General features: G+C 42.3%; 1 protein-coding gene across 3 annotated transcripts in view; it reads right to left on the bottom strand.

Annotated features, from left to right (window-relative positions):
* Positions 1-27,803, bottom strand: part of zfpm1 (zinc finger protein, FOG family member 1) — a 107,795-nt gene that overhangs the window by 42,319 nt on the left and 37,673 nt on the right. For all 3 annotated transcript variants that reach the window (XM_029634139.2, XM_065009721.1, XM_065009722.1), the window contains exons 2-3: positions 15,687-15,833; positions 11,981-12,109 (exon numbers count right to left, since the gene is read on the bottom strand). In XM_029634139.2, the coding sequence (XP_029489999.1) occupies positions 11,981-12,109; positions 15,687-15,833 (276 nt within the window). The remainder of the gene's footprint in view (positions 1-11,980; positions 12,110-15,686; positions 15,834-27,803) is intronic.

Raw genomic sequence — 27,803 nt, 5'->3', positions numbered from 1 at the left:
GACACCTGCGACGCCAAGCTAATCAGATGAGCTTCAACAGAACTTTATCATTGACATTTGCAACTGTTTACCCAACTAATTTCTCTTAACTGCACTGCTGAACTTTTATCTGCAAAATACATACACTAGGAAAGAGCAGATGCCGAACATGCAAAATCCAAATATGTTAAATAAGATCAAGTAATTTAAAACAAAATGGGGAAAAATATGTGTAAGCCCAAAGTTGGCAAGGCAGTGTTGACAAAATGTACCCCTGAGAATACAGACAGAAATGTGAAGAATGCTGACATTCACATGCAAAACTTCATTTTGAGTTCAGAAGCCCAGTGGTTGAATACGTTTATTTGTGATAAGAGCCTGTGATAGAGATACACGACTAGTACTGTAGCGTTCTCTTATGCAGCGCTTATGCTTTAAGTATAGGCTACTTTATCACTCTAAAAACACAGCCAGCAGGGAGCCCAAGGTAATGTAAAGAATACCATGTCATCATAAATAGTGGCTCGGTTAAATGTACTACTCTTAGAAAAAAAGGTGCTATCTAGAACCAAACAAATGGTCATTCAGCTGTCCCCATAGGATAACCCTTTGCAGAACCCTTTTTGGTTCCAGGTAGAATCCTTTCCACAGAGGGTTCTACTTGGAAGCCAAAGGGGTTCTACCTGGAACCAAAAATGGTTCCCCCTGGAACCAAAAAGGGTTCTCCTATGGGGACAGGCAAATAAGTATTTTAAAACCCTTTATTTCTAAGTGTACCCATGCCTCTCTGTCTCCAGGAGGCTGTACTGTACCAACAGAGAGAGCTGTGAAACAGAGCAACATTGTTAGGGCCGAGGGCAGCAGTATGACTGGAGGGTCACAGACAGGGGAGAAGGGTTAGATCTGATCAAGACTCCACTGCTACCCCTGAGCTGTACCAAAACTCCCCTTTAAAGAGAGAGAGAGAAAGAGAGAATGTGTGTGCAAGTGAGTGAGTGTGCGTGTGTGTGTGTTTGCCTCCATCTCTTCCAGCCTCCCCTAACTCCACTGCTACCCTTTCATAAATTGAAAGTGGAGACCTTCAAGAAACTCTCCTGATAATCACACATAAATTAATTAGAAAATGTTTCTCGACATTCTCTCCGCATAGATGGAGGAAAAAAAGACTCGGGCAAAGCCACAAAATTAATTGTACGGTATGTGACTTCGATAATGAATTCAATCATTAACTCTACTTCAACAACTCCTTCTGGCTTCATGAAGGACATTTCAATCATAGCTGTGTCAGGATGTAGACTTGGAAAGAAACCTGAAAAGTTGATATTAGAGAATGAAGCTTACAGTCAGGGCCATGTTCACATTCACTAGCTAAAGTTAGAAGGCCTAAGGTGCTATATAATGATAGTGCAGGTTTGTGTCTGTCTAAAAACAGCCAACAATGTTTAAACATAATAGTGGCTTCCTGTAATATACAGTAATCATGGGTAAGCAAAAGGATGTACCAGTAACGGAGGAGAGACAATTGAGTCCTCTCCTGTTCCACTTCCTAAAATGGCTACTTTGCTCCAACAGTATTAACAGCCATGTGAGAGAAACCTACTGTATGAGGAAATTGAGCTTTTGTGAGAGGAGAAGATGAAACAAGTGTCAGAAATGCCCATTTCCTGGTGCTAATTCATCGACTCACAGTGGAGGAGGTTCTGTATGGACATTCAGTCATTCCAGAGATACTTCCATTTGGGCACACCAAGCCAACAATCCATATCAGAACATACTGAGATGAGAAATAGCTACACCACAATCCAAGATGGCCAGTCAGTCACCCTCTCCAAGCTCACCACAGTACATGTGACAGGGTCACCACATACATCAGATCTAAAAACCTACACTACATAATGGAGCAGTGAGCTGGAGTGGGAAGCTGGTGTGAGTCTGGCAGGGGAGAGATAGAGGACAGGAGGGGGAAAGAACAAACTGAAACGCGTGGTACGAAGGACAGGATGTGGGCTAGCACTGCAGAGAAGCCAGGCGTCTGATAGGGTCGTAATCACCATGGCACTGTCTCGGGCAGCAGGCGCTAACACATCGGCGATGGGAGCAGCTGGGCTGATAGGGCCGGGACAGCAGTGAGAAATGTTCCTTTAGATTATACCCCTCGCCTATCAATCATCACGAGGGGAACAGAGTGACACAGAGACAAGGCAGAGAGAGAGAGAGAGAGAGAGAGAGAGAGAGAGAGAGAGAGAGAGAGAGAGAAGAGGGAACATAGATAGAGGGGGGAGTTGAGGATTAGCTAGCTCCTTCATTATAGATAAATAAACTAAAGCAGGTCCATCATTAAATAGTGAGCTCATTATACCACAGTGAGACATGTAATGGCTACCATATTTATTCACAGGAACAGATTAAAGGGGGAGCTCATTTGCCTTTGATGGCAGAGTGACAGTCAGCCTCACACAAACACAAGCAGCCTAGAATGGTTTATGTGACACACATTGGGTTGCCGTTGCAGTTTCTTTTCAACCACAGCAGTCCCACGGTCCACCGCACCAACCAAGGTTACAGTAGAGACAGAGCAGGTGTGGAACCTAAATGTAAATGTAAATGTAAATGGAACCTCTATAATATGTACACAAGCCTACAGGAGGCCAGGCAACCAACACAGTTACTGTACACTTCTACAGCATCAACAGGTCCAATTGGCATAGAGAAAGGGGACTCCTATGAGAATGTGAGCCAGTGATAATGAGTGAGAAAATAATCTACTACAATAGAAATGTTACAAGAAACAATAACCAAAATACAAGGAGTGATTAGCTTTCTGTACATCATTCTACTGTGGATGCTTGAGAACATATCAAGAGATCAATATTCTCCTCATATCTACATTCCTGAACTTACCCCATAGGGTGAAACACACTCCCTCACCCCATCCCCTCAAGCCAAGTCCAAAGCCCTACCCCTGGAGATCCAGTACAGACAAGCAGTAGAGACGGGAGTTAACCGTCTAATGCTGGGCACCTCTGCTCCCCCTCAGATAACAGGCTGTCTGTACACAACCACAGTCGCTGCCAACCAGATCAGAGGGAAAATAAAAAAGCCAATTTTCTTTCTTCAAAAAGTAAATATCACAGCCACACACTGAGTTAAAATGTACAGGATATAAAGTTTAGCATTTTTATATATATATATATATATATATATATATATATATATATATATATATATATATATATATATTTCATACACATCTAAAATGTATTTAATGTATTTAAGTCAGAATGCCCGAGAAGCCGGTGTTTGGAGGATATAGTGCCAATATATCCTCCAAACACAGGCTTCGAGGGCATTATCACTTTTATACAATGGGTTAAACATATTCAAATAATGATTGACAAAAAAAAACATTTTGTATCTATTCGTTCGTTTTAAATATTCCATTGCAATACTGGCTGGCAATGTTCTTATCCTTTGCTTGCTAGCTAGCCAACTACGGCTAATTTACAGTCACGTCAAACAGTGCAGCCAGAATAACAGCAAATAGCTGCTTTTGCTTTTGTTTAAGCGGTTTTCTAGTGACATTTATTTGGATACATCCATTTCGCATGGCATATGTGCTCTCTAGTCAGGACACTGTTGTTCCAAGGAGCTGGCCAACAACACAGCTACCACAATCACTTCAAACTGAAGCTGGAAAGACTGCAAACTAGCTGCCTTTTGTTTAATTTTAACTGTTTTTTTTATTGACATTTCTTTGTACATATCCTTAAAAATGATTCTGATTTATGATTTCGACTGGCTGAAAAAAGCTGCCTGCCTGTCTGTCTCATCCCGACTGCTGACCACACATTAATTCATTATTATGAGGCAGCTGGAGATTTAATTTCAATACTGAAACAATGTTGTAAATGTCAGAGCGAAAGACCGCATGGTTTATACAATTCTCCACTATTGAAAAACAATTGCTAGTTTAAAAGAAATGGGAGATAATGTAGATAATGCAGGTAATGCTTTTTGTAGTGGAAATCTAGTTTATAAATTGCCTGGCTGGGCTGATGAGACAGTGGATTATGCAGTGAGTTGGAACAGAGTAAATAGGCATTTCAACGTCATAGCTTTTGCTGGTGGTAACTTGTGGAATAGACACCGGCTGGAATGCAGTTTTAATTGTCCAGGATTAGACCCACCCGTTATACAAGAAGTAACAATCTGAAAAGAGTAATATTTCACACACGAAGGTACCCATAAACAATAATTTCTGATGAAAAAACACAAATGTAAAAAATTGGTGAATATACAGTTTTGGAAATAAACTCTTCATATACACCCACACCTTTGCAGAAATGTGCAGAAATTCAAACTGTAGCACCACAATCAGTACTCTTCTTCCATGAAATAATCACTTTGATTGGTCCCGAAACAAACATGTGTTCTTGTTCTGAAAATCAGCCTCGAGATCAAAGACACAAAGTATTATTTATTATTTTTCTTCTTCTTCTTTTTTTGTTGTTGAATTTTACCCCTTTTTTCTCCCCAATTTCGTGGTATCCAAATGTTGTAGTAGCTACTATCTTGTCTCATCGCTACAACTCCAGTACGGGCTCGGGAGAGACGAAGGTTGAAAGTCATGCGTCCTCCGATACACAACCCAACCAGCCGTACTGCTTCTTAACACAGCGCGCATCCAACCCGGAAGCCAGCCGCACCAATGTGTCGGAGGGTACACCGTGCACCTGGCAACCTTGGTTAGCGCTCACTGCGCCCGGCCCGCCACAGGAGTCGCTGGTGCGCGATGAGACAAGGACATCCCTACCGACCAAGCCCTCCCTAACCCGGACGACGCTAGGCCAATTGTGCGTCGCCCCACGGACCTCCCGGTCGCGGCCGGTTACGACAGAGCCTGGGCGCGAAACCAGGGACTCTGATGGCACAGCTGGCGCTGCAGTACAGCGCCCTTAACCACTGCGCCACCCAGGAGGCCGACACAAAGTATTATTGTCCTAAAAAATAATCGATATTGTGATTGGTATTTTTGTTGATGTCCATGAAGCAGACTGTCACGTTCTGACCTTAGTTCTTTTGTTATGTCTTTGTTTTAGTATGGTCAGGGCGTGAGTTGGGTGGGTTGTCTATCTTAGCTTTTCTATTTCTGTGTTTGGCCTGGTATGGTTCTCAATCAGAGGCAGCTGTCAATCGTTGTCCCTGATTGAGAACCATATTTAGGGAGCCTGTTTTCTATTGTGTTTCGTGGGTGATTGTTTTCTGTTTTGTGTCTACACCAGACAGGACTGTTTTGTTTCGTTCATTCGCTTTTGTTATTTTGTTTAGTGTTCTCGTGATAATAAATTATCAATATGGACACTTACCACGCTGCGCATTGGTCCTCCTCCTTAACCTTATACGACGACCGTTACACAGACCATAAGGTTAAGTGCTATTAGTTTTATTCTTTTGAAAAACAATATGAAAATGTCTTATCACTACACTTGATACCTTCACTGCCTTCTGCAAGCAACAGTAAAACTGTTATTTACTGCAACCTGTTACACAAAACTCATTTGAATAAGATCCACTTTGATGAATATCTTTCCACAGAAAAAAAAAGTCACGCAATGCAAATTTTCCAAATAACGTTACTGACTTTAATTTTCTGAATGGTGATGGAAAAAGCTCTCTGTCACAGGACAATATTGTCTCCAAAACTCTTACCTCCAAAACATAAGGCATGTTACAAACCTTCCTGTTAGGTACATGAATTTGCTTTATGATTCACATATTCACATCCAGATTAAAAAACAGACTTCATAATAATAATTGTCATAATTTTTTATGAAGTAACGATTAAAATGAGTCAACTATATTCAATACTTTGGTTTTGGTATACCTCTCAGGAGCCATCTGAGTTCAACCTCTGCCTTTTCCACGTCAGTTCAGCTCATCCCTCATCCCTCTTCTGTCTAATTCCCTCTGCAAAGATCTCCTATAGAGGGACATGCAGATTCAGCCCCTCTGCTGACAGAGAACCTAACCTACTATACACACCTTCCTATCAGAGCCCCACCTCCACCACCTGCTCCCACAAATAAATTATCATCATTTTTATGCCATTGATGATATGCATATTCTATGCCTCTCCATGTTCCCCTATAATAAAAAATTATACAAAAAAAAATCCACCCTGTCTGATAATTATTAATAATCATAATGTTTTATTGGTGGTCATTTGAATAACTCTGGAGGATAAGGATAGTGTAAAATGCTAGCATGGCAGGAATGCTTTTGCCAGTCTGCTAGGTCCTCCGGGTCTGATTCTGCAGCTCAGTGACACTCGGTCTGTTCTGTTCTGTATGTAGAGGATAGACAGGAGTGATGGTCCGGGAGCCACAAGGGATTACTGTGACGGCGATTTGCATATCAAGAATTTGAAGCAGAGAGGAAAATATCAAACCCTCCAGCCAGCAAGGTCATTGAAAATATATATTTTTTTATCTTCATCATTTATTTTGCATATCATGCAGCGGGACGGGACATATTCTAGATGAAAAAGCAGCTTTACCGTATCACACTATTCCTGCCTGACACTGGGTCCCAGCCACTGTCTTTTATTCTGCACCACCACACCCTCATCAAACTCCCTATATTGCACACACCAACTCCATTACACGGAAATAGCACCACACATGCCGCCCCCCCCCCCTACACACACACACACACACACGCACGCACGCACACCTCATCTTCACGATTCCTTTCAGAATGAAGACAATGGTCTGCAAAATATAGCAAGAATATCATTCATTAAAGAGATATTTGAGCTACACTCAGTTCCAAAAGGGTTCTGTCCTCATAGAATAACCCTTTTTGGTTCCAGAAAGAACCCTTTTGGGTTCCATGTAGAACCCCTTGGAACCCAAAATGGTACTAACTGCAACCAAGTTCTTCAAATGTTTCTCCTATGAGGACAGCCGAAGAACCCCAAGGTTCTAGAAAGCACCTTTTAAAAAAAAAATATTGCTTTTAATCAAAGCATCTTTTTGATTTTCATGATTTTCACTATAAATAAATGCCACAAAGGCAATGTTTTGATAGATGACAGTGAACGTAAATAAGAAATTCAAAACACTTCTTGATAACTATTGTCTATACTCATATCAATCAGTTGGGTGAAAGTGTAGATTACAACCATACGATAACCACTTATCGTATGGTCATACCAGGATAAATAACACACTAATCACACTATATTTTACCAGGTAAGCTGACTGAGAACATATTCTCATTTACAGCAATGACCTGGGGAATAGTTACAGGGGAGAGGTGAAGGGATGAATGAGCCAATTGGAAGCTGGGGAATATTAGGTGACCATGATGGAATGGGGCCAGGCTGGGAATTTAGCCAGGACATCGGGGTTAACACCCCTACTCTTAAGATAAGTGCCATGGGATCTTTAATGACCACAGAGTCAGGAAACCCGTTCAATGTCCCATCCGAAAGACGGCACCCTACACAGGGCAATGTCCCATCCGAAAGACGGCACCTTACACAGGGCAATGTCCCATCCGAAAGACGGCACCCTACACAGGGCAATGTCCCATCCGAAAGACGGCACCCAACACAGGGCAATGTCACATCCGAAGGACGGCACCCTACACAGGGCAATGTCCCATCCGAAAGACGGCACCCTACACAGGGCAATGTCACATCCGAAGGACGGCACCCTACACAGGGCAATGTCCCATCCGAAAGACGGCACCCAACACAGGGCAATGTCACATCCGAAGGACGGCACCTTACACAGGGCAATGTCCCATCCGAAAGACGGCACCCTACACAGGGCAATGTCACATCCGAAGGACGGCACCCTACACAGGGCAATGTCCCATCCGAAAGACGGCACCCTACACAGGGCAATGTCACATCCGAAGGACAGCACCCTACACAGGGCAATGTCCCATCCGAAGGACGGCACCCTACACAGGGCAATGTCCCCAAACGTATACTGGCTCCAGAAAAAAAGTTGGATACTGATTGAATTCTGGTGGGAATTGTCTCATTCTATTTTCAAATAACAGGAAACGAATGTGGTCGACAAACATAGGCATGAGAAGAATTGCAATCTTTTCCTTTTCTGGTCTGTCTTATTTTCAGCCAATACAATGAATCTTTCTTCTGTTAGTCTGAAATGTAGTGTCCGGGCAGTAGAAATGACACAGACACAATGCAATATAATATAAAGCAGCTAAATAGGTTTAAGAAAATAGAAATACAATTTCTATAAAGAATTGCTGAAATAATGTGTAAACAGATACATTCTAATTCACACTCTAATTCTAATTCACACTCTAATTCTAATTCACACTAATTCTAATTCACATTCTAATTTTGGCCAGGATTGGAAATTACATGGAAAATATTTCTACACTGTAAATGTATGAAAAATATGAATGATTGTGTTCATCACTGACTCATTATGACAGAGAGAGAGAGAGAGATGAGAAGAGAGGGTCTGAAGACAGAATATATCAAATTTCCCACATGAGGCGTGGCTGCCATGACATAAACATCTAGAAAGCAGATAAATTGAGGGCAAGCACCAATCTCTGGCAGACATGAGCATGACAGTCTGCATTTGTGAGGAGGAAAATTGTTAAGTTGGACAGCTTGGGGGAGCAAGAGAGAGAGAGAGAGAGAGACGCAGAGAGGGAGGAAGAAAGAGCAAGTAAGAAGGAGAGGAAGATGGGTGTGATGAAGCTTGGGATGTCTGTGGTGAGGACCTGACCAGACCCTGCTCTCTGGTCTAAACCACCTGAAATCCCCATACCCAGATGGACAGACAGGTGGACAGACAGACGGACAGACAGATGGACAGCCAGGGGACAAAAACAGATATCAGTCTGAACCAAAAACAGGGCTAAACTAAGTGACAGTAAGGAATGAGCGGAATGCTAAGACTCATAAAGAAGACGGAGATAAAAGCCTTTTCCATACAAGAAAATGTTCCTCTCCCAGAGGCTTGTGGGAAATAGCTGATAGAGCCTAAACGAATGTATGAACAAGACCACGTTCACCATGACTCCACTCCTAACATTCAGAAAAAAAGAGAGGGAGAGAAAAAAACAAGAGGGAATGAGTGCATGTCTGTGTTGGGGGGTTGTTAGTGATGATGGAGAGACCAGTGGTGGGGGTGGATGGAAGAGAGAGGTTGGGTGGGTGGGGGGGGGGGGGGTTCTTAACGATAAGAGAAAAATTCAGACCGGTCAAAGTTTCCCTTTTGCCAATCGTGCTCCTGATAAAGACAGCGCCTGCTCCAGTACTGATAGAAGGGCTATCTCTCACTCGCTCCCCCTCTCTCGCTCTCCCGGCAGTTAGTTTGTGAGGAAAAAGCCTATCACACTAACATCACTGTGCTGCCATCAACCAGCAACCACACAGCAATTAATATCGCTTCAATTACTGTTAAAGGGACAGGCTGGGACATGACGATAATGAAAACATCCTCAACTAGAAGAATTAAAACACGGACACACGCACACCGATGGGCACACACAAGCACACATGCACAGCTTGAAAAGAAATATGAAAGATAGATCCTGTGGATCCTTACATTATTGAACCCATTGTAGACAACACAAGAGAAGAAAAATAAATAACAAAACAGCTATGATAAGAGAGAGAAAAAAAATAAAATTATGGCAATTGCTTGTTATCTTCTCTGGTCCATGTTTGTGCTCTAAGACATGTTTTTGTTACAAGTTGAATAAAATCCCATTGTCACGTTAATGGCAGCTTCTCCCAAACAACAGCCTGGACACAACACACCATCTACACAACAACACAGCAGCTTAAACACACTCACACTTACTTTACAAAACAGTAAAGTGTTGGGGGGTGTAACGGTACACGCATTCGTACTGAACCGTTCGGTACGGGGACCTCGCGTTTTGTCTGCACTGTGAACCCGAATGAATACATAAAAAATAAACAAATAAAAAGCACTAGGCATATAGGCTATGCCTTCGCTGCGTTGCATGCCTCTTGAGTAAATCTGAGCAGACATTTTTTTCAGGCTCTTCCATTAAAACAACTAGAGCCTATGCGCACGCTGTAATCAAAATTCTCATCTTAATTGCCGCATTTCAAACTGTCCTTTTGTAAGGCGCATCCGGGAACTAGCTCTGTACGATGGAGAGTGGTGGGGTCGATAAACCTGGAGGAAGATTCTCCATCATCGTTTAAATCTTCAGTTTGGGAACATTTTGTCTTCCCAGTAGATTACAAAGGGGATGGACAGAGAGAGTATGTCGCCACTGCTCAATGAGAATAGCCTATACAGCTGCCAACACCTCAAACATGCTGACGAATTTACGCCGACTTCCTACCTGCGGAGCAAGACAGAAACTCAAAGAAACAACACAACTTCGTCTCCCCTTTGCATTCAAGCAGCCCTTCGCAGCTGACTGGGCCAGAGAAATGACTAGAGCGATAGGTATGTTCATAGCCATGGATATGCACCCATTCTCGGTGGTTGAAAAGAATAGGGAGTTTCAGCACCTCATGAAAGTGTTCGACCCACATTACAAACTTCCCCCTTACACCCATTTCAGCAAACAGCTAGTACCCGCTCTATATAAGCAAAGCTGAAGTTTTCAAAGAATTGGCTAACGCACCCTGTGTTGTGCTTACTACAGATGGATGAACCTCCAGGGCTACAGAGCTACTTCACAGTGACAGCCCATCACATTACCCTGGAGTGGGAAATGACAAGTACCATGCTACAGACACGCCCCCTTTATGAGTCACAAGTGCTCATATTTTTCTCTTTGTAAGAAAAGTTAGCATAGGCCTATACAATGTCTGAGCCATGTTTACATATTGATTTCACACGCATATTGCACTTTATTTTATTGTTGTTGTTGATGAGTAATCGTGTGTTTTCATTTAAGGCATTTCATCAGGCATTATGACTCATGATCATATATGGAATCAGGAATACCAATATTTTTCTCTATAAATGAAAATTAACTACAGTAACTGCTGGCATTTCATTTTCCCGCTGTATAGAAACCCAATCCAACCGTAACCCCAAAACAGCCATATGTACCCTGTCGTTCTCAACTAACATCAAGGCGGTGGCCCGTTCTTGTAGGTTCATGCTCTACAACATCCGCAGAGTACGACCCTGCCTCACACAGGAAGCGGCGCAGGTCCTAATCCAGGCACTTGTCATCTCCCGTCTGGATTACTGCAACTCGCTGTTGGCTGGGCTCCCTGCCTGTGCCATTAAACCCCTACAACTCATCCAGAACGCCGCAGCCCGTCTGGTGTTCAACCTTCCCAAGTTCTCTCACGTCACCCCGCTCCTCCGCTCTCTCCACTGGCTTCCAGTTGAAGCTCGCATCCGCTACAAGACCATGGTGCTTGCCTACGGAGCTGTGAGGGGAACGGCACCTCAGTACCTCCAGGCTCTGATCAGGCCCTACACCCAAACAAGGGCACTGCGTTCATCCACCTCTGGCCTGCTCGCCTCCCTACCACTGAGGAAGTACAGTTCCCGCGCGGGCCCGGTCAAAACTGTTCGCTGCTCAGGCCCCCCAATGGTGGAACAAACTCCCTCACGACGCCAGGACAGCGGAGTCAATCACCACCTTCCGGAGACACCTGAAACCCCACCTCTTTCAGGAATACCTAGGATAGGATAAAGTAATCCTTCTCACCCCCCTTAAAAGATTTAGATGCACTATTGTAAAGTGGCTGTTCCACTGGATGTCTTAAGGTGAACGCACCAATTTGTAAGTCGCTCTGGATAAGAGCGTCTGCTAAATGACTTAAATGTAAATGTACCGAACCACGGGTTGGTGAACCGTTACACCTCTAACCCTTAGTTAAGACGATATTATGACACAAAAACACATAACACAACAAACAAGACAGAATAGTGAGCAAAACTAGACATGGATTCACAGTCTCAGACCAGTCGGACAGACAGACAAACTGACTCACCTGGACCTCTCCAATGTAGCCCGTCTTCCTCCTCTTCCATCTCCTCCCCCTCTTCTTCCGTGTGAGTTGGACCTTTCTGTTCCTCATCCTCATCATCAGGTGCACCAAGGCAGTCATGTGTCCTTGGCTCTGTTTAAAGAAGAGGTCATTAGAATAATGAGACATCCACACAAACAACAGGGTTGGTGTATAATATCATACTAGAGACATTATAAAAATAAAGACAATTCATAAGGGGCTAGATGTCCATCCAGAGGCTACAGTATTTATACATTTTCCTCTTCATTTATTTCATCTGTGTGTGTGTGTGTGTGTGTGTGTGTGTGTGTGTGTGTGTGTATGTGTGTATGGAATGTCACTTCAAAACAAGTGAGTGTGTGCATGTGTACATTGCATCTACCCCATACAGACTTTCCTCGTCAGTAGCGGTTCCTGTCTGTTGATCAAAGCCCTCAGAATAAAGCCTCCATAGCTGTGTAACACAGTATGGAGATGGACCACAGAGAGAAAACCTCATTAGAGACCATGTCTAGTGATCTCTCCCTCTCTTTCTCTGTTTCTCTCTGTCTCATAAAGGCAAATCACCTTCAACAAAGACACAGACAGACACAATATACACTCTAATCACTGCCATCAATATCCCTGTCTGTCTTTGATGAAGGTGACTACTGAATCGCTCCTCTGATCGAAGTGATCACTGTATGGAGAACTCAACCTCCTCTTTGACTTTGGTATCATACACTTTACTTCCAGAGTGTTCCTACCTGGCCAAATGGGTTGATTATTAGCCAACAGCTTAATCAGAGGGACTCTCCCTCCCGCCCCTGCCCCCTCCCCATCACCCCACCCCGATAACACCTCAGTCGTGTGCACAAAGGGCATGTTTACCATTGCATTCCCGCTCAGATAAACAGCGATAGCTCTCGATCGATACCAGCCATAAACGTCAGCCCACGTGACGCCGAGGTGCTGTTATTAATGTAACAGTTGGAGATTAGATCTGCATCGTCAAATAAATCAACCATCAACACCCACCACGTCCACCTCTCCATTCCACCCCATATACACACACACTCACTCAGACTTTCCCAGCACATCAGACCCCCCCCACACACACACACACACCACACACACACACTACCAATCCTCCCACCCTGCCTAAACAGTCCCGTTATTTTCAGCTATAAATCACATTGAATGACACATTGATTTTATCCTGCAGCGCTCAGCTGGGGGAGAGGAGCTGGAACCACAGTTATTGCGTTTAATATTATCAATATTATCTCCCATATCATCTGAGTCGAGGAGGAGTCAACAGAGACTTTTCTGCCGCCCCCTCTCTCCCTCACTCTCATACCACTACCCCCCTTCTCTGCCCCCCACCCCTCCTCCTCTCCTCCACCCCCACCCAACCGAGACAGCCTCCATCAATCTGATAAGCAGAACTTCCCGTCACACCTGCAGGGCAAAGTCACCCAACAACCTGAACTTCTACACACAGACTCCTCTTTGTCCTCCCCAACTTCTTATTCATTCTGCATCTCCCTCCCTACTGCGTTGTTGTCCGCTCTGAACTCCACCAGTTCCCTTAGAGACAAAAACAGGGATGCTACTTGAGCGCAAAGGCCCTAAGAAAAGAGAGAGATATTTGGAGCAGTAGTGTTGGCCTCTCTCACCACCAGTTTTTGACTGTCATATTTTGATAAGCCTAATGTCTCAGACAAGGGTTCTTGTTTCAGTTAGTTTCTGCATTCACCTGTAGACCATAGACCACATCAGACGCAGAGATTAAAGGAACATTGAAAGGAAGCAAAGTCACACCATGACAGAGAGAGATGGATTGAGCAGATGAGTGGTGTGTGTGTGTGTGTGTGTGTGTGTGTGTGTGTGTGTGTGTGTGTGTGTGTGTGTGTGTGTGTGTTCATTTTACTGTGTGAATTAATATATTTGTTTTCTGGCTAGAAGATGAACACAGAACGGGTCCTGTTACTGGTAGAATGTATTTTTCTCTCAAAGTTATCAGGCGGTTATCGCCTCTGTTTCTCTCTCCCAGATGGTAGATAAGGGACCTTGCCTTTATTAGCCAGTGCTGGCCTGATAAAGACCTGGTATTGATCCCAGGTTGAAAGAGCAGGTTCGTCAAACACGGTTGATTTACAGAGAGATGATAATGGCAGCACTGGGCAACTGAGGAACCCCAGGGAGAGAGAGTTAAATCAACAAGGTGACGTGTCGCTTTTCTCCATTCAGTTGCAGGGAAGAAGACAAAGACGAGAGAAAAACAGAAACACACAAAATTACACACTATTTGCCTCTGAAATGTAATCAACATTTTATTCTTAGCCCACACACACAATCACATTTAATTCTCTCATCCTCACCTGCAGTATACAAGCTGAAGGCGACACACACACACACACGCGCACACACACACACAAATGGGTAATCTCTAATGTAGTCTTGATTAACACCTGACAGAATGTACATGGGTTTATCAAACCAAGCCAACGAACAGACGCTTATCACTCCAGCCCCAAATTTCACAAGAGCAGGAATTTTTTAGATTGAAATAAGAAATACAGAAATCTTGAATAACTCAAAATAATATTTCTCCAAACTCCACTATCACAGGATAAGTGGAAAATCTGAGGAAAAGATGTGGGGCCAAGCAGTGATGCCAAGATCTGGTCAAAAGGAAACCTTGGTCGATGCTTTAGACATATGGACATGTGAAATTATATTTTTTAACATTCATTTATGGTGTGTACCTATTCTGTACAGTTTAAGTTAACAATGAACAAGTAGTGAGATATTGAGATATGATGAATTTACGAGTTTAGTGGTTACATAGGACTGGCAGTTGATTTGAGAGAGTTTATAACTTATAACCCAGGAACCACAGAATATATATTTTAACGTACAACTAATCAAGAAATTATAAATAGGGTGAATCATTGAAATCATCAATCCAAATATGAAATAATCCTTGAGTCAACATAACAATTAGGCCTCAGTCTTACCTACAGTAGTGAAGAAAGACAAGTATAAAATGAATTACTAGTACAAAATGACTGACAACGAGACTGAGACGATGCTATCAATCTCCAAGATCATGGTGCCATAACAGAAGTCTAACTGTTGTATTAACCAACTGACATGACGAGCTCACCACAGAAAGCTCCACAGAATGAAACAGGGCACTTTCCAAAAAGCGTTGATGCCCTGGAGGAGAATGGAAAGCGGTATTTAAGAGGGGAACCAGGGAGCTGGCACTGGCACTAGAATTTGAGGGGCATATGTTTGGGAACACTGGCACAGAGCCATGACGTTCACAGCATCTGAGCTTACCAGCTCAGAGATATGAGCTAAGACGACACCAGGCACTCCCTGAGTTCTGTTGCATGGTTAGGCCATCATTGTAAATAAGAATGTGTTCTTAACTGACTAGCCTAGTTAAATAAAGGTAAATACATTTTTAAAATTAAAATGAATTAGGGTATGGATTCCTTCACCGGATGTTATTGGGCTGTGGGTTAGTGGTTGATGCCTTCACATAAATGAGTAAAGATATTCAAAAGAACAACTGTATGTTTCTCAGTGCTACCCCAGGCTGAGAGAGCGCATATTCATTGTACAGGGGGGTAAACATAGATGGGAGAGCTCACCTTCATTGAACAGGGGGGTGAACAGAGGTGGGAGAGCTCACCTTCAATGTACAGGGGGGTATATGGTGGTGGACTGGAGCTGTCACATTCTGCTGAGTCCTCTGGGTCCGAGGCTCCACCCTCATCGCCTGATAGGCTGACGTCATCAGGTGTGTTGTCCTCGTCACCTTCCAGGTCCCCAGTAGAACCTTCCAGAAGAAACAAGAGGGAGCATTTAATTAAATTGAACATTTTTACTCATTTATGTGAAGGCATCAACCACTAACCCACAGCATAATAACATCAGGTGAGGAAATCCATACCCTAATTCATTTTTACATTTTTAATTTAACCTTTATTTAACTAGGCTAGTCAGTTAAAAACAAATTCTTATTTACAATGATGGCCTACCCCAGCCAATGCTGGGCCAATTGTGCACTGCCCTATGGGACTCCCAATCACGGCCGGATGTGATACAGCCTGGATTCAAACCAGGGACTGTAGTGACACCTCTTGCACTGAGATGCAGTGCCTTAGACCGCTGTGCCACTCGGGAGCCTGAAATTCATGACGATAGATTTATCAATTTGAATTGAATAAAATTACAATAGAATATTGTGCTGTCACTATCCAGTAGAGATTACTGAACAGAAAGCTCTGAAGTTATTTCATTTTACATTTCATGTCCCTTGTAAAATTGGTCTCGTAGAATTAGGTGTGGCCCCAGAAAAATTAAGGATATCAAATTCTGCGCAATAGATTGAATGCGTGGGGAAAATGTTGCCATTCCCTGAACACAACACTGATAATACATTTTATATTTGGTACATTAAAGGGGTTTTAATACTGTCATAAAAGGATTAACTCACATCACACCTGACATTGCATTTCTATAATCCCTGCTGACTACTCACGATTACACTGCTGGGCTATTTTAGACCGGTGAGGATAGCCTAAATTAACGCATGATAATAGAGATTTTGAATATTATGTTTTAAAATAATTAAAATGAATTCATATGCATTATATTAATTGTCATTCAGACTAAATAAAACAAAGGATGAAAACACAAAAATTCAGACCCTGTCCCCTTCATCACGTTGCTGCTCTTCATTGTCTCGTTCTATTGGTACGGGTCGGGAAAATACATAGAAAGACGTTCTCATTCTTATTTCTAATGGGTGCAGTTCTCTCCTCAGTGTTTGAGAAACACACAGAAAAGGTTCTACATGAGACCCCTCTAATATAAAAAAAAGCCCACCAGTATTTCAAATCACATTGGATGACACAACTCTCTGTAGACATAACTTCACAGCCTATTCCCATGAGAACACTGAGACAGATTATAAATTAATCCACAGACCTATTCCATAAAGAGGATTAGGAACTGTCAAGTCAGTGTAAATGGTTAACATTCTACTGATTACCATGGGAGAAAAAAACCAAACAAATGCATACACAAGGCATTACAATTAAGTATTGGGGCACAACGCATCATTTTAAACAAGTGCATTTTACTCAAATTAATGCTGCATATTAAAATGGGATTTTACCCCATAGTTTGTAAATTAATTTCCATGAGGTTGTGATGAGCGAAGTGGGATTGTTCCAAGCTAAAGCCGTGACCGGGGGCGTATATATTTACACTCATAGAACAAAGAGCCCTATAATCTATACAAAGCACACAACAATACCCGTGAATAAAGAGTCTTGTAGAAAAAGGAAAAAGCTATTTTTCTAATTCTGTTAATTTCACTTCCAAGCAATTAAAACGAGGCGGAGATAATGCTTGGAAACAATTGCTGCCTGACAAAAGTGTTTCTGTCTTTGTAAATGAAACATCTTTAGGCTAATTTCACTGTAATGGTTCACTGTAATTTCAGATAAAATTAACACAGTTAGATTTGAACCTTAACAAAAAAAAAATAGGAAAGGAAAAAGATCGATCCCGAACACAATATTTTTTGAATTATGTGGCTCGAGCTTTGGTTGATATCATTTTCAGTATCTGTGAGAACATTTTCATACAATTAATTTTCCTTTAATCATAATTGTACAAAGAGACTTCTCTGTATAAAATTCCAATTATATTTTGTGTTTAAAATGTAAGTTTGAATTATGATTTCTTTCCTCATTACTGTTCTGGTTTAATGAATCAATCGCCGCATCACTGCTTTCAGACATCAAATGGTGTGGAAAAAGTTTTAACTTTGGCCTCTTTTATCTACTAAGAAATATTATATTTTTCTCTCTTCAGGATAGTTGGAAGAAAGGATAGTACAGGCTACTTGATAAGCATTGTACCATCCAACTTTATTTGCACTTTTCAAAGTTATAACCACTAATTATAACTTTAAAACTAGTTAAATAAATGGATATCAGAATTTGACTGAACAAATCAAAGAATGGGATAAATAAATTACTTTGCTAACCAATCTAATTAGGTACATTACCTAACTGAAAAGCAACCCAGGAATGTATCACACAGAGTTGTTCGCAGAGTTGTAGCTTAGTATGATTTGAGGAGCAAGTGTCCGGAATATCAATCCAAAAAGTATTGAACCACTGAATACCTGCATGTGAGAGACAGGTAGTATGACCTGCACTGATGCCATAAGACAGATTCTGAAATAAGTCTCAAGCCAGTCATATGTGTTCTTTCTCACAGAGACACACACAAATACTAGCCTGCATGCATCTGTGACACAGAAGTTGGTCATCTTAAGGACATGAGTGAAAAAGAGAGAGAGAAGGGGAAAGAACTCAGAGCAGCCTCTAACTCTATCTGCCACTCTAAGGCAGCACAGAACAAAGTGTTGAGCTGATGAAGGCAGAGGAGATACTGCTTTATTAACTCGCCGTCCACATCAAACCAGTGTGCTCAGCAGCGGTGATTAAACACAGAGACAACACATCAAACCTGCATGCTCAACAAGCCTGATTAAACAGCCGCCACCCCTCGCCAGCTCTTACATTAATAACCATCTTACAAAACAGTAAAACTAGAAGAGAAGCGCTACTTGTATCAGACAATCAGAGATTTGTGAGAAAGAAGAAAACCTTAAAGGAGGATATTTAGAGTAAGAGAGGCCCCTTTGGTATGTACTCTTGAGGAGGGAACTGGGCTACCTGACTGAGTCACATGCTGAAGAGGAGCCTCTTATTGATCAGATTAAAGGGAATAACGAACCAAACATTATGTGAACTTCTGTTCTATAATGTCTTCCCAGCTTGAACCCCTAGAGGGTTCAAAGCCCATTTCAATGATCAGAATTCAGCTTTTGTTATAGTGTGCAAAGAATTCAGTCCATGCGATCAGATTGATTTCTCTAATTTGATGTCTAGCAACAACAAAAAATTGTATATGATCCGAGGCAACGATGTCTTCATTGATTACTCAGAAAATGTTCAAAAATCTAGCAAAACATATCAATTTTTCAACACCTGTGAAATCCTGGTGACGTTATTGATCCCTCTGCAGATCTCCAAATCTCCTGCAATGATGGTTAAGTACTCTACTGACCGACCGATGACAGACCAGGGTGCAGTGAAGTGACGGGTGCCAGAGGTGCCACGTGACTGATGTCACCACAGTCCCTGACATAGCCGATAAGCCTGAGGACTCTCACTGCCCTGCCAGCTGATGAGTGGCAGGGACTCACTGTGGTCTGGCTGCAGACAGACAGGTGTAGAGAGTTAGAGCAATGGATAGGGGCCGGCACACCACTCTAACTGGGTTCAGAATGATCATACCACTCCTTGGCTCCCTCAACAGCCATCAGTGAAGACCCAGGCCCACATAGAGGCTGGAGAGAATCCACAGGCCAGTGGGCAGTCACACACTCTACAATGCTTGTACATGAGCATAAATGGGAAATAAGTATGGTTGGTACACTACCTACCTTTCTTTCATAAACACACTTTTATGTAGAATGTTGGGGTTGTGGAACAGAAAATAAGTCATCCACATTTTAGTGGCTGAATCTCATGTCATAGAAGACATAGCTGCTAGACTAATAAAGTAAATATGAAAAGAACAGAAAGGCCCGCACACTCAATATGCTAGTGGGCATAGTGTGTGTGAATACAATACAAAACATGGCTATACAAAAGCACCTTAAGGCATATTCAATCATCAGAGGTACATGTAGGTATCAAGGATTAAATATACAAATCGGGCCGAGTTGTAACCTAGACAACAGTAAGATAACATTACATTGAAAACTGAAAATCCGCCCACAAAACCATCACGCGCAGGACGTGTGGTGTCGTAGATACAATTACACATGACCTACTTCAAAACAACTTGATATTCTGGTATCCATGATTAGGGCACATAGCCATTATAGAAAATATATAAAAAGTGTACTGATATACAATATGACTAGACCTGGATGGCAAGACATATCACAACACAATATATTTATGTAAGAATTGGTCTGATGTTGTGACGAGCCTCATTTTATTCCCTCACTTTATAAATCAGTAGCATATCTGTGAGCAGTACTCTGTCACACAACTGTTAAATACAACCAGACTAAAAACAGCCAGACAGTCGTAAAATATATGCAGACAGATATGAGAGTTATAGCCTGCAACTAAATAGAAAAATATATCTGCATAAAACGTCTCAACACCATCAGTGAAATCATATGAATGAGCGATTACAATATTTATGATAATGAGTGTGATTATAATATGATGATAATGTGTGGTAATGATATTTATATGCACAGGGCATTGGAGCACTTCAAACAGGGGCCGCCTGATCCCGAATTTGGACGTGACAGCAGGACGTCAAACATCAAACAGTCAAATCCCCGGACAGAGCAATGAGGTACAGAAGCTTTGACAAACACTCCCCCATTTTCCTTTACACCTCCCTAAACTAAATCTCTCTCCCACTTTCTCTCTATCCCTCACTCTCTTTTCCATTTACTACATCCCCCTCTTCGTCCTATAATCATCATCCCTCTATTTATCCCCTTTTCACCCTGCCATCTCCCTTTTATAGTCTTGCTCTCCCTCTTTCTTCCTCTCCCTTCCGCCCTCTCTACCCCCCCTTCGCTCTGAAAAAAACGCTGTGACTGGGAGCGTCACTCTGTGCGGATAGCTGGGAGCCGTTCTCGGTTATCGGCTCCTGCAGACTCTCTCTGCTGGTCTGATCTGTCTCCTCTTCATTAAGCAAATACGCCGACGTGGAAATGAAAACATAATAGCTATTTGATTTCCAGCGAGATATTTTGCATATTGGTTCGGAGCTGATAGTGGAATTTCATCAAGTCTGGTTTTTTTTTCATGCTTTAAAAACTGAATTACTGAGCTGGGCGGCTTCAGCAGGATTTCTTTACATTGCTGGGAAGAGCAAAAAAAAAAGAGTCCCCAGGAAGACTACTTAAACGATTAAATATCCCCCATTCCCCTTTTGATAACACAGAAGAAATTTAAAGAATTCACAGTGCTTTAGGTTCACTATACAAATCAGAGATAGGACAGAGAAAATTAACTCCTTAATGAGCAGGAGCTGTCTCCCTGATAATGGTCCAGGGGAGATGACAGGGTGGGACACGATGGGAAGAATGAACCCACAGAAAGAGAAGGGGAAGAGGGAAGGAAAATAGGAAGTAGTCAATAACATGGAGGAGGGGGGATCAGCTTCCCCCTGCCTGGAAATTGCTCTGTGGGCCATGAGAGGGCAGGTGTGATGGTAGATAGCGATAGCACCATAGTTACCCACTGCCCAGCATCGTCATAGTGATGGATGGTCCAGTGCAGGTGTATCCTTCATAGCCCCATGAGAGAAAAACTACCCTTGCAAGGAGGAGATCAGCAAAACCTCTTCACACCAATCTATCAGATAACCCCACCTCTCAAGAGGATATTTCTGCTGGACAAAAATATATCTTCCTCTTGTTTTCCATGTTGGAACATGGTGTTTTTAGCCCTGATAGAGTCAAACTGTCTATGAACTTAACACAGACACTGATACACACTATACAGCATTACATTCACAATGACATTCTGACTTTTTCATTGAGCTACACTACACACTAACACAGAATTTTCAGCAAGATTCTTTGAGTCGTGTGACACTTTATGGGCAGCAGGGGGGGAAGCAAGTTGTTTAAGACACTCATTATACCAACTACCCCTTATACCTTGAGATATATTCCCCCACATCAATGGCATCAAACTGGCATTGTGTGCACCAAGGCACAATGACAAAATATCCTGTGATGGCAAGGAAATTACATAAGATTTGATCACCTATGTTTGGGTGTAGAATACAGATCATTATCAGAGGATTTGCATTTGTCAATCAACTTCACACGGCTTCAATTCAACAGGTTCCTGGTATGTAACATATTCAAGAACATAGCAACATCTAGCTTTGTGACCTAGGAATGACCTGGTGACATCTCAACTAGAGGTCGACCGATTAATCGGAATGGCCGATTAATTAGGGCCGATTTCAAGTTTTCATAACAATCGGAAATCTGTGTTTTTTACACCTTTATTTAATCTTTATTTAACTAGGCAAGTCAGTTAAGAACACATTCTTATTTTCAATGACGGCCTAGGAACGGTGGGTTAACTGCCTTGTTCAGGGGCAGAATGACAGATTTTCACCTTGTCAGCTCGGGGGACCCAATCATGCTAGTCCAACGCAATAACGACGTCTCTCTCTCGTTGCACTCATGGTGCGTCAAGCATTGCGCTGTTTATGACTTCAAGCCTATCAACTCCCGAGAGGAAGCTACACTGTTACACTGGCAATACTAAAGTGCCTATAAGAACATCCAATAGTCAAAGGTTAATGAAATACAAATGGTATAGAGGGAAATAGTCCTATAATTCCTATAATAACTACAACCTAAAATGTCTTACCTGGGAATATTGAAGACTCGTGTTAAAAGGAACCACCAGCTTTCATATGTTCTCATGTTCTGAGCAAGGAGCTGAAACATTAGCTTTCTTACATGGCACATATTTTACATGGAACATATTGCACTTTTACTTTCTTCTCCAACACTTTGTTTTTGCATTATTTAAACCAAATTGAACATGTTTCATTATTTACTTGGGGCGAAATTGATTTTATTGATGTATTATATTAAGTTAAAATAAGTGTTCATTCAGTATTGTTGTAATTGTCATTATTACAAATAAATAAATACAAATGTATGGTCCTCCAATAATATGGTCCTCCAATAATCGGTATCGTTATTGAAAAATCATAATCGGTCGACCTCTAATCTCAACCATACAGGGTTTTCATTTCTTTGACTGTCCTTGTTCATCTACTTATAATAACAATAACTGTTGAAACATTAACAGTCATCAAAACAGCAACATCTAACAGTAATGTTCAACAGGTTTAAATGTGGATTAGAAATTACATTGTATTATCATAATGAGGTTTTTATATTGCCAGTGCAGCATATGCTCTCTCTCTAGGACATGTTGAATAATGTCCCTTCCCTTCCTAGACACACATCACAACGGTTCCTACTTGGCACCTCATCAAACACTCTCCTGGTGAAAGATGGACATTATTATCAAGACCATGATCAAATCAAATTAAATGTATTTGTCACATGCAACAGGTGTAGACTTTACCGTGAAATGCTTACATACGAGCCCTTTCCCAACAATGTTGGGACTCTCTGAGGTCATTAAAGATTCCATGGCACTTATCGTAAGAGTAGGGGTGTTAACCCCGGTGTCCTGGCTAAATTCCCAATCTGGACCTCAAACCATCACGGTCACCTAATAATCTCCAGTTTACAATTGGCTCATTCATCCCCCTCCTCTCCCCTGTAACTATTCCCCAGGTCGTTGCTGCAAAGGAGAACGTGTTCTCAGTCAACTTACCTGGTAAAATAAAGGATAAATAAATTTAGAGTTAAAAAGTCGTAAAAAATATGCCAATTAAAAAGGAAATAGTAACACAATCAAAAAACAATAACGAGGCTTTATACAAGGAACACCGGTACCAAGTCAATGTGCAGGGGTACAAGGTAGTTGAGGCAATATGTACATGTAGGTAGGGGTAAAAGTGACTGGGCAATCAGTATAGATAATAAACAGAGTAGCAGCAGCGTATGTGAAGAGTGTGAAAGAGTGTGTGTGTGTGTGTGTGTGTGTGTGTGTGTGTGTGTGTGATACTATCCCATAAAGGTTATATGCGCAGGACCCTATAGGTCTGAGCCTATTGTTCACTCATTTTCAGATGTACATTGTGTCAGAATGTGTGTGTTGTCAAAAGGAGACATCCTCAATGTACAACATTGTGCGCCTATTTTCTTGTGTTTAAAATGTAATTGCATTTTAAAAGACGGTTTTGCGTCATTTTGTCTGTATGTGGGGGGGGCTATTTTGGATACCTATCTCTCCCAATAATACATAGACACACACACACACACACACAACACAATACACTCGGAGACATAAACACAACCACCATTAACAACATTGACAATAATTTCACCTAACGAGGAAAAAAGGCAGCTGCAACTGTGTGCCAGTCTATCTCCTCTTCATGGTCGTATTTGCTCTTGGGTGGAGAGTACAGCCGGAGCAGAGCACATGAGGGGAGAACCAGGGGGAGTTGAGTTGCCAGGCCGCTAGAGCCGAAACCCTGGACTATTGAAGCCAGGCAGGCAGACAAGAGCCAGGCGATAGGCACCCTGATAAAAGATAGAAAATAGCAACAAATCTTAACTTTTCAACCGTCCCAAGATCCAAAGGGGAGGTGGGTTGAATCAACTACATATTGCATCGCTCCCTATCCATCTCTTCCTCCCTGACAAACTCACACACACATCCCTCCAATTCAATTTTTTCACAATTGAGTGTGTGTATACAGAAACTGGATAGTGGGACATTATGCAATAACATTCTCTGTATGCAAATCAAATCAAATACAATGTTATTGGTCGCATACACATGTTTAGCAGATGTTATTGCGGGTATAGCGAAATGCTTGTGTTCCTAGCTCCAACAGTGCAGTGGTATTTAACAATACACAACAATACACACAAATCTAAAAAAGTAAAGGAATGGAATTAAGAAATATAGAAATTATAGAAATACTAGGACGAGCAATGTTGGAGTCCAGAGTACATAAAAAATATACACTGCTCAAAAAAATAAAGGGAACACTTAAACAACACAATGTAACTCCAAGTCAATCACACTTCTGTGAAATCAAACTGTCCACTTAGGAAGCAACACTGATTGACAATACATTTCACATGCTGTTGTGCAAATGGAATAGACAACAGGTGGAAATTATAGGCAATTAGCAAGACACCCCCCAATAAAGGAGTGGTTCTGCAGGTGGTGACCACAGACCACTTCTCAGTTCCTATGCTTCCTGGCTGATGTTTTGGTCACTTTTGAATGCTGGCGGTGCTTTCACTCTAGTGGTAGCATGAGACGGAGTCTACAACCCACACAAGTGGCTCAGGTAGTACAGCTCATCCAGGATGGCACATCAATGCGAGCTGTGGCAAGAAGGTTTGCTGTGTCTGTCAGCGTAGTGTCCAGAGCATGGAGGCGCTACCAAGAGACAGGCCAGTATAAAAGGAGACGTGGAGGAGGCCGTAGGAGGGCAACAACCCAGCAGCAGGACCGCTACCTCCGCCTTTGTGCAAGGAGGAGCAGGAGGAGCACTGCCAGAGCCCTGCAAAATTACCTCCAGCAGGCCACAAATGTGCATGTGTCTGCTCAAACGGTCAGAAAGACTCCATGAGGGTGGTATGAGAGCCCGACGTCCACAGGTGGGGGTTGTGCTTACAGCCCAACACCGTGCAGGACGTTTGGCATTTGCCAGAGAACACCAAGATTGGCAAATTCGCCACTGGCGACCTGTGCTCTTCACAGATGAAAGCAGGTTCACACTGAGCACATGTGACAGACGTGACAGAGTCTGGAGACGCCGTGGAGAACGTTCTGCTGCCTGCAACATCCTCCAGCATGACCGGTTTGGCGGTGGGTCAGTCATGGTGTGGGGTGGCATTTATTTGGGGGGCCGCACAGCCCTCCATGTGCTCACCAGAGGTAGCCTGACTGCCATTAGGTACCAAGATGAGATCCTCAGACCCCTTGTGAGACCATATGCTGGTGCGGTTGGCCCTGGGTTCCTCCTAATGCAAGACAATGCTAGACCTCATGTGGCTGGAGTGTGTCAGCAGTTCCTGCAAGAGGAAGGCATTGATGCTATGGACTGGCCCGCCCGTTCCCCAGACCTGAATCCAATTGAGCACATCTGGGACATCATGTCTCACTCCATCCACCAACGCCACGTTGCACCACAAACTGTCCAGGAGTTGGCGGATGCTTTAGTCCAGGTCTGGGAGGAGATCCCTCAGGAGACCATCCGCCACCTCATCAGGAGCATGCCCAGGCGTTGTAGGGGGGTCATACAGGCACGTGGAGGCCACACACACTACTGAGCCTCATTTTGACTTTACATCAAAGTTGGATCAGCCTGTAGTGTGGTTTTCCACTTTAATTTTGAGTGTGACTCTAGACCTCCATGGGTTGATACATTTGACTTTCCATTGATAATTGTTGTGTGATTTTGTTGTCAGCACATTCAACAATGTAAAGAAAACAGTATTTAATAAGAATATTTCATTCATTCAGATCTAGGATGTGTTATTTTAGTGTTCCCTTTATTTTTTTGAGCAGTGTATATACACAGTACCAGTCAAAAGTTTTAGAACACCTACTCATTCAAGGGTTTTGCTTTATTGTTGACTATTTTCTACATTGTAGAATAATAGTGAAGCAATAACACATATGGAATCATGTAGTAACCAAAAAAGTGTTAAACAAATCAAAAATATATTTGAGATTCTTCAACCAGCTTCATGAGGTTGTCACCTGTAATGCATTTCAATTAATTTGTGGAATTTCTTTCCTTCTTAATGCATTTGAGCCAGTTGTGTTGTGACAAGGTAGGGGAGGTATACGGAAGATATCCCTATTTAATAAATCCATATTATGGCAAGAACAGCTCAAATAAGCAAAGAGAAATGATAGTCCATCACTACTTTAAGAAATGAAGGTCAGTCAACGCAGAACGTTTCAAGAACTTTGAAGGTTTCTTCAAGTGCAGTCGCAAAAACCAACAAGCACTGTGATGAAACTGACTTTCATGAGGACCGCCACAGGAAAGGAAGACCCAGAGTTACCTCTGATGCAGAGGATAAGTTCATTAGAGTTACCAGCCTTAGAAACTGCAGCCCAAATAAATGCAACAGACACATCTCAACATCAACTGTTCAGACAAAACTGCGTGAATCAGGAATTGCTGCAAAGAAACCACTACTAAAGGACACCAATAATAAGAAGAGACTTGCTTGAGCCATAAAACACAAGCAATGTGCATTAGACTGGTGGAAATCTGTCCTTTGAGATTTTTGGTCAAAATCACTGTGTCTTTGTGAGACGCAGAGTAGGTGAACAGATGATCTCCGCATGTTTGGTTCCCACAGTGAAGCATGGAGGAGGAGGTGTGATGGTGCTTTGCTGGTGACACTGTCTGTGATTTGTTTAGAATTCAAGGCAAACTTAACCAGCATGGCTACTACAACATTCTGCAGTGATACACCATCTCATCTAGTTTGCGCTTCGTGGGACTATCATTTGTTTTTCAACAGGACAATGTCCCAACACACCTCCAGGCTGTGTAAGGGCTATTTGACCAAGAAGGAGAGTGATGATGTGCTGCATCAGATGTCCTGGCCTCCACAATCACCCGACCTCGACCCAATTGAGATGGTTTTGGATGAGTTGGACCGCAGACTGTAGGAAAAGCAGCCAACAAGTGCTCAGCATATGTGGGAACTCCTTCAAGACTGTTGGAAAAGCATTCCAGGTGAAGCTTGTTGAGAAACTGCGAAGGCAAAGGGTGGCTGAAGAATCTCAAATACAAAATATATTTAGATTTGTTTAACACATATAGAATTACTACATGACTCCATATGTGGTATTTCATAGTTTCAATGTCTTCAGTATTCTACAATGTAGAAAACAGTCAAAATAAAGAAAAACACTTGAATGAGTAGGTGTGTCCAATAGATATGTGATGGGATATATAGACATTATGGACATAAATCTAATGTGAGTTTCCAACATACACACCTACAGTACAATAGGTTTGAGAA

This window comes from Oncorhynchus nerka, linkage group LG25, assembly GCF_034236695.1.
Source record: "Oncorhynchus nerka isolate Pitt River linkage group LG25, Oner_Uvic_2.0, whole genome shotgun sequence".
Lineage (NCBI taxonomy): Eukaryota > Metazoa > Chordata > Actinopteri > Salmoniformes > Salmonidae > Oncorhynchus > Oncorhynchus nerka.
This window is presented reverse-complemented; position numbering and strand designations above follow the sequence as displayed.